Source organism: Vidua chalybeata, chromosome 3 (assembly GCF_026979565.1).
Source record: "Vidua chalybeata isolate OUT-0048 chromosome 3, bVidCha1 merged haplotype, whole genome shotgun sequence".
Classification (NCBI taxonomy): domain Eukaryota; kingdom Metazoa; phylum Chordata; class Aves; order Passeriformes; family Viduidae; genus Vidua; species Vidua chalybeata.
Window position 1 is genome coordinate 55,689,513 of NC_071532.1, and position 8,982 is coordinate 55,698,494.

General features: G+C 37.7%; 1 protein-coding gene across 1 annotated transcript in view; it reads right to left on the reverse strand.

The window, feature by feature from the left end:
- Window positions 1–7,653, reverse strand: part of ESR1 (estrogen receptor 1) — a 103,836-nt gene extending 96,183 nt beyond the window's left edge. The window contains 1 exon segment of the mRNA XM_053937981.1: window positions 7,223–7,653. Coding sequence (XP_053793956.1) covers window positions 7,223–7,650 — 428 coding nt within the window. The 5' untranslated portion in view covers window positions 7,651–7,653.
- Between the last annotated feature and the right edge of the window lie 1,329 nt (window positions 7,654–8,982).

The following is an 8,982-nucleotide window of genomic DNA, read 5'->3' on the forward strand; positions in this document are numbered from 1 at the left end:
TTTATTTATCATGAGCTGAGCCATTTCCTCTGTTGCAGTAAATTTCCCTTCCCTCTTCTTCCAACTTTGATGTCCCCTTTGTAGTATCCTAGAAAGTTTTATGTAGCCATCTTTTAGCAGCACAAATCTTTACTGAAGTAGGCTGCAGTGATCAAAGTGCTGTTTCTGCATGATAGCAAATACTAAAAGGGGGAGAAAAGACTGGAAGTAGCAATTAAATTTGCACTGGACATTTGCACTGCAGATTGCCGAGAAACTGGAAAAAAATCTTCAATGGAAGAATACAGGTTTTCCCTATATAACCAGTTAAAAGTAGTTTCCTTAATTAGATAGTATGATCAAGGTGAAAAAACCCCACACTGCTTACTCACATGGTTTATGAATGCAAGGTGAAATACATGGACGTTAAATGCAGCCTGGTGCTGCCTTGATGCTCACTGGTCTTTCATCCTCAGAGGTTTGGAGAACCTCAAGGTTCTCCCCTGTAGCATTCAACAGTTACCTTGCACTGATTCTGCTGCCTGGCTCCTGGGGTGGTTGGTTCTGGCAGCTGACAACATTGTGGGACAGCAGCATGTGGAACCAGAACACAACACATTCCACCCATGCCATCTAACGTTAGGGGAACTGAACCCTTGAAGAGTTGTAGACAGCCCACTGGATGTGAGGTGGTTACATGCATGGCTGTTCACTGTTAGTCACCAACTGCTTTTTTTAAGAAGTCCTCTTCATTACACTCAACTTTTAGCCTTTACTGCTGTTTTTCACTTTTACCAATGGTTTCCATGCAGTGAGCCATCTTTTCTTATTTCTTATTTATATAAGTGCTGGCTGCTGTGTCATAGTTAAGACTGCAATGGTTGGAAGACCACTGCAATTGTTATGGATATGCATCAAATAGGATTTCCATTTAGGACAGTCCTTTTTAAGCTCTATCTTCTGAGGACCATATTCCCTTTTTCTAACGAAGGGTTAAAATAAAACATCTAGATCACTCCTGAATCCAATGTTGCTATCAATCTCTTATCAAGGAAAAATGTAATCCTGTAGATTTATGATTTTCTTGTCTCTAACAGGTATCACTCAAGCTTTGATAGTCTTGCACAAGAATATCTTGAGTGAGATGAAGTAAGAAGCCTCCCAGCAACTGGAATCTAAGCTTGGCAGAAAAGCAGAAATGCTTTGCCTTGCCCAGTGTCAGATTGATCAGGGTTCCTAATGAGCTGTGGTAAATTATAACCTTTTGCAAGTCACTGAAAAGGCCGCTCAGGCTCAGATGTGACTTGTCCCTGTACAGCAAATTTTACGAACAGTCCCTGCAATGAATGCAATGAAACAGCACTTCAAGTGAGAATGTTGAAGGACAACATCTCTGCTCTTATCTCTGTTCTGATGCCTGAATAGATAATGGAAAACTCCCTGCAGACAGGCCAGGGAGCTCATGATTCACTTCAGTGTTTCATTGTCAAAAATATTAAATCAAAAATTTCCAAAATCTCAATTTTTAAGGAAATGTGGATGCACTTCAGTTGCCAGACTATTCTCTTGTGCTTTTTTGGAGCAATGCCTTAGATCTGGTCACCCTATCTTGTTGGTTTAATAAAAAATGCTGGCATCTGATGTTCACTTGCAATTGCTGAAGGAACTGATGCCAGCAACTAATGCTTTCCATATCAGAGCAGATATGGCCAGCAGTGTTTGTTGTTTCAATAGCCTCAGAGCAAGAGTGATCAAGGCCAGTGACACAGAGTCAATTCCCATCTCCCTCTCAAGGGACATAATGCAGTGTCTATGTGAAGGAATATTATAGAGCATGACTTCTTTACAGGAAGTGTATGGGTGGGATTAATTTCACATAACTGAGTATCACTGGATATCCATCTTCATCCAGTAGCTATCTGGAATAGAATGTAGCCATTTTATATAATAGAGGAAGATAAACACGCCTTTTTGAGCCTAATGCACTTGGTCTACTTTAATCAGGTACCCTAAGAAAGAGACAATCTGTGTTCTCAGTGTCTCTTTCTCTCTGTGTCTCAGAGGAAGAAGGGGGTCCATGTGCAGGTTTGATGCTGTTGTCAATGCCATTTGAGGTGTTCCAGGTGGTGACCTTCACTGACACACAGCTCCTACTCCAAAAAGCTATAGTTACCCAGCAGGTCCTGTGTCATATCTGCTAGACCCATCTGACCTTCTGGCCTCTCAAACAGCAGTAGATGCCTAAGGAATGGAAAAATGAATACAGACCTAGATGTCAATATTTGATCAGATGAACCCCATTCACATGGTCTATCTGAACAACCATGGGTTTAGACAGAAATTTAAGTCCTGTTGGGAAGGACTTGATATATGAAGCACTTCCTATGTCTGTGGTTTATGCAAAAAATATAACCTGCTGCAGAAATGAAGTTTTCTTCAATGAGAAGAGAGAACAAGTGAGATCCATCTCCCTGCCTTGGCAGAAAGGAGAGTATTGAGGAAGCATAAAATCTCTTTCACCCCTTTCCATCACTGTCTGCCCTTATTCAGGGGCACAAGGAGTCACAGATCACATGTCCTCCTCAACAGTGTGGATTGGTGATTTTATGGTGTAAGCACGCTTGCAGCATGATCCACATCAGCACATGCTCCAAGGAGGACTGCAGAAACACTAAAGTTGGTTTGTACAAGTCCCTCATAATTGTCATGTATGAGCATCTCAGAACACTTAATGGGCTTATCTTTACAACATTTCCATGAGATAAGAAACTATCCATAAGATGACTGCATGTTTTCCTGTTTCTTTTATTACAGTCATCTATTGCTGCAAAATTGTCAGAGATACCAACACACGGCCTGAAAACAGGAACACTCCAAGTGTTCAAAAAATTGCCTGAACACTTGGACTGTTCAAGAGAGGACCTCTGAGCAGATTGACGTTTTAGAGAAAAATAAACAAAAAAAGCAAAGCAAAACACTACATTACATCATACTCCATCTTATGAAATACTTTATGCTACATTTAAAAAAAATAAGAAAAGAAAAATCATCTTTGAACTTTGTATTCATTTCAACACTTTTAGTTTTAAAATTTGGAAAAAATCTTCTTTATCTATAACTCAACATGAACAGCTAGAAAAATTCATAATTAATCAGACAAGTTTAACAAAGTTTATGCATTTGTAACTATTTTTTTGGACGGATGGATTTACGAATTACAACAAAAGAAGGATCGATCTACATTTGTAATCTTTCTCAATTTTAGCAAGCATTAAAATTAAAGCTGTGATCATATTGATTAGAACATCAGACTCAATTGCAGTATGATAATTGTGGCTAATGCTAAACAAATACTTTGTTACATTAATCTAAACATAGAGCCTTAAGTATTAGAAGATACCAACTAACCACTAAAAGTGAGGGAGAAATTAATCTGTTTATTCTGTTTGCACACTGATTTGCCCAGCTTCTGTCCTTCACTACAGATGGACAGACAGCTTTCTCATCAGAGAGCTGGAAGGTGCAGTATTTTTTTTTTTTTTTTTTGTCTTTTTTTTTTCTTTTTTTTTTTCTTTTTTTTTTTGGCTGAATTTAGAACCAGCACCAAAGACAGGCTACAAAGGGCCTTAAGTATGTGCATGATTTTACTTCAGATCTGAGGAGTGCAGACTCAGTGGGATGACACAATATCACACACTGGCAGAGCAAAAAGGATGTTCTGCTGTTGCTTGTAGGAATCTACAAGCTACTGAAAATTAGCTACTGGAAGCCTTGATTTTTCCCTGAGTGGAACAAAACTTGCTGAAAAGTGAGAGGAAATAAGCAGAAATTACCTGAACTCAAACTCAATAAGAACAATTCAGTTAAGAACAAAAGAAACATTTACGTTAATTTACTGTTATAGTCACGAGTACAAGATTTCCTGTAATAATTATCAACCACTAGTCAGCACTTAATAACTAAAAAAAAACCCTGCTAAAAATTATTAATAATTTTTTTAAAAAATTAAATTTGGCATTGTCAGATAAGAAAAAGGTATTTTAGTTTGGCTACCTATAAAAACAGCCACAAGATCAGACATAAAAGAGGTCTATGTATAGACAGCACAATTTGAGTTAATTAAGCCCTTTTTTCTCCACTTCTCAAATTCTGATGCCTCATGATTTAGAGATACCAGAAGGGACATTAATATATTTATTGCATTTTTAAAAATCATTCTTTTCATGTATCTTTATGTTCTTCAGCTAGATATAGAAGCCTACCATTATCTCACAACAAAGGAGTAACTCTTATGGAAGAAGAGTCACTATTTGGAAGACAAAATATAATTTCAGAATTAGCAGACATATAGTTATACACCTATTAATACATATCTGTCTATAGGCAGTATGATTTTGAACACTTGCTAACAAAATCAAAAGACATTAAAAGTTTTTCTTATGATACACAGTAAATTTTAGGTTTGTGACTGAAGATTATTAACATTTTATCCAAGTATCGAATGGAATATCATCTCAGCTCTAACCTATAATGCTTATTTATTGTCCAAGATAACACTGAACGTACCACTGAATGCAACACTTGCATATCAAATTCAGAGTAGAAAAAGGTGATACAATGCAAATATTTCTGCCCTAAAAGTCAAATAGCACAATTCAGTTACACAGAAAGATAATTGAGAATTGCAGAGGAGACTTACTGGGTCTTATGTTACATATTTTTTCATAGAAGCAGGCAGCCATATCACAAACTAATCATGACTCATTATAACTTTTTTTAGGGCTTCTGTTTTAAGATTTTTTACATTTACCACTCGTACTGGTAGGTTGTTCCAGAAACTCTATATTTTGGTAGTTAGACATCTTTCAATCTCCAGCATCAGTTTATTCTTTGCCAAATTACACTGCCCTATACTTTCTTTTCTCCCATAACCCAAGTGAAGCCAATGAGATTAGCCAAATAAATAAAGCAAATTGGAAGTTTTTAAAAGAACTTATTCTTAAACCCAACAGCTAGACATTTAAATATTTCCTAGGCAGTGAATACCTATTCAAATTATTTTTGACAGACTACTGGTAATTGGGCTCGTGCCAAAAGACAAGAAGAAAGACCTAATGTTTAATGTTGAGAGGGTGAAAACTTTGTAAATATGACCTCACAACAATGAAAAGCAAAAAAGGCAAAGTTTTTATTAATTTAATTTGAACAGTACCATGCCTGTTAACAAAAGATAATCATAGCAAGCACTTTGAAACACATTTCTTATTGCTACATAAGATGTGTTCCACAGAGTTATGGCTGGAAGGGGCCATTAAATCATTTGTATAACACTGTATGCAGATAAACCTTCTGGCATATCCAAGATCATAAATTCACCTAATTACTGCTGCATTAAGCCTCAGCAATTTCGAAGGGCTAATACACATCCCCAAGGGTGACACACAACCTTGATCAGAATTGTCAGGAAAAGGAGAATACAGCACTGGTCTTACACGTTTGCTCAAGCAGTTAAACTAAAAAAAAGTACCTTAATTTTATTTTGAATGGTCTCATCTCAATTCACTTCTTAAAAATTAAAATAACACTATTTCCATAGCAACTTCTATGTCTAGGTGATTCTTAGGTTTGAATCCTCCTGCAGTACAATACCTGACTATAGAACATTTTCTGCCTGTGTGTTTCAAATTCACAAACTCACTACTCCCCTGTTTACATACATAAGGTTGCTTACACACTTTTCACCATAGGTTTGCACGGGACACTCATGTAAAAAAAGTCTTTTAATCGAGCACAAAGTGCAGTTTAACATTCAAGTCACTGCTAATCATTCAAGATCACTATGCTCTGACATGTACTCATTCTTCCAGGAAGTACTGTATTTGGTTGCACTAAAAAGAATTTTGTTTGAATCAATTCAGTTTATAGATCACTGTACTGGACAATTTAACATAACCATTATCTATCATTTCACCAGTCTTTATTCTACCTGCTCCCCAAAACTACCCAATCCGTTGCAAAAAAGTACAATCTTTTTTTTTTTTTTTTTTCTGGGACCAGATTTTACTACCAGATTCTTAGTCAAGCTGAGTTAGACTTCAGAAACATACATTGCTGTTCATGGCAACATGCTATATTGTGCAAATAAGTCTAGCAGAGTCTGGTCCTCAACATGGAAAAAATTACTTGCTGTTGTTTTTTCACTTTTGCTTGTTACACTTCTAACAAACTCACCTGCATCTTTCAAATCAACAGAGAATGAGAGTTCAGAAAAAAAAACATCTAACTGTTCAGTTTGATTCAGTGAAGCCCAATATAATAAACTGTTACAAAACTATGCTATAAACACTGCACAGAACGTTAACAGCGTGGATATAGGTATGTATGATGATGGGGGATTTTTTTAGAAGCCATAATTCTATCAATTTATGCCACTTACTTCAAGAAAATATGCAATTTTTTTCACAATTGACAAGGAATATTTAAACCACGGAAATGTATTTCCCCCTTTCCGTGATACTTTTGTCTTTCTATTCCAGACCAAAAAGAGAAAACATGAACCAACCTCCTACTGAGGGACAAAAATATTAAAAACCCTGCTGAATGAGCCTGTATTCTGAAAAGCAGCATGCCAGGTTTACAGTTAATATATATCACCCTCCAATGAAAAATGCTTCTTAATATGCACACAGCTCTTTGGATAGCTCAGAAAGGTGGTTACTGACTGTCACTGAGTCAACTCTAACACTTTGATTAGGAAGGATATAGTGCTTCTGAACAACTTCCTATGTAAGCCACTTCTCACACTGCAAAGGAGGACAGAGGAGAAAAATACTCTTACTACCCGCTAAGAGCTGAACAAACAACCACTCACACTGAAAAATGTGTGATGGTGGAAGTCTTTTTAGTATACTTCAGACAGTATTATAATACATTACATCACTGAGGTCATTTGCCATTCTTTAATCAATTATGATTTCATGTTTTCCCAGGAAATATTTATACTCATTATCTGATGGGTTTTTTACACAGGTTTTCAAAATTTACAGCTTACAGTCACAGTGGGCTGTGAATTACAGTTTGTTTTATTCTACACTATTTCTTATGGTCTAGACATCATCGATGATTCAGTTAAATCCCATGCTCCTTTACACAAAAGCAAATATTAGGGCATAACAGATTTCTACATTCTAATTTCCTCAGGTCATCTGCTTAAATAAGAAAGAAAAATTTCTGTAGCATTTACCTGTAGAAGGCTGGAGGAGCAGGTTCCCTCATCCCAAAGCTGCCCTGATCATTTTCAAGGTAATAGGGTACCTGTTGGCTGTGATGATGGATGAAGGGCGACAGCTGGGGTGCCGTTTGCAAGAACACCACCGGGCTTGGTGGGACACTGTTCAGGGAGTGAAATCCTGCCAGACTGCTGGACCCAAAAGATTCCGATGTAGGGGCATAACTGAGCGTAGTAGAGCTGTAGACGGGAGCCGTAGTACCAAAATCATAGGTGGCTCCTTCTGGGTAGTTAAAAACTCCTGTCTTGTTGGTCTCCACGTACATGTCGCTGAGCGATCTTTCCAGGGGAATCTTCAGCTGAGGTCTGCCCAGTGTCTCCAGTTCAGTGCCTTGAATCTGGTGCAGCAGGGTAACTCCAGAGGTTTTGGTGTGAAGGGTCATGGTCAGTACTAATGGCAGTGAGCAAGGAACATATCTGCTTTTACTGTCAACAACGAGATCGGCAGCTGGCAGTCCACCTAAAAAAAATACCAGAACCTATTCTGAGGCTCAGCAGAAATCATAATAAAGCAGCACTACACAGGTAATCCTCTAATCTTGGCAAGGAGGAGGATACAAACAAATGCAGAGTGAGCACTGAAAATGCACATTCTCTCTCTCTTCCTCCCTCCCTCTCCCTCTCTCTAACTTTTAGGAACTCCTCATCTGCGCTAATATGCATTACAAGGTGCTGGCTGTGAGCCAGGAGCCTTTGCCTTGTGCCGACGTTGGTTTAAACATCACTTCAGAAGCAGTTAGTTCTGGAGTTATACCAAAGAATTGACCGTCTAAATGTTACTTCATTCTTACTGATCGTTTAATTTTTCACTTCAGGGTACAGTGCTTTGCAGCAACTAACGGGAAAGAACACTTAAATCCAACCAGGAAGACTAGTCCAGTGGTCAGTCAGATTACTGCCTACTGCCTTTTATTTCCTCAGCAGGCTCCAATCTATCTGTGCTTATCTCTCCTCCTGTTTGATTCATTTTCATGTTTGCTAGAAATATGTAATGTGTACATTGTACTGACCCTGGGCAGGACTGTGCTGTAACCGAGATAGGGAAAGCAGAATGTGTGTATGTGTGTGTGTGTGCAAGCACGCGTCTGTGTGTCTGTCTCTCTCTGTGCCTGTTTGTGTATCTGGGTGTGTAAGGAGCAAGCCCCAGTCAATAAAGCCACCTAATAAAATTAAAGTGTGCATTATACCTATGCAGAAGAGAAGATTTGCAATATACTTTCATCAGCAACAGCAACTTGCAGTTACTACAGTACTATAATAACATTAAAAAGCAAGGAAAAGCTTTAGACAAGCCTAGAAAATTATGCTTCCTTCTTTTTATGCTGTAAAACGATGAAATAAACATCATTCACATTTTGCCACAGTTAGGAGATGGTTATTTGATTGCATGATATATAAATTGAATATAGTCTTCCTAGTCTTGTGAACAAAAGCCCAGCAAACTTGAATTTTGAAATCAGACTAAAAAAATCAAGTAATCTAAAATAATCAAACAGGATCATCTTAAAAAAAAACCCTGACATGCCTCTCAAAGTTATATTTAGAAAAGAAAATAAGGAAAAGAGAGAACATAATGAAAAGGTGTGGCATGCATGCTTCTTCTTGCAATCTCATTCCATATAATTTTAACTTCGCACAAACCAGTTCTCCTGAACGAGCTAAATGAAAACCTCCAGAAACTGTTTCAAGCTCTCCAGCTTCATTGCTGTGGTCTG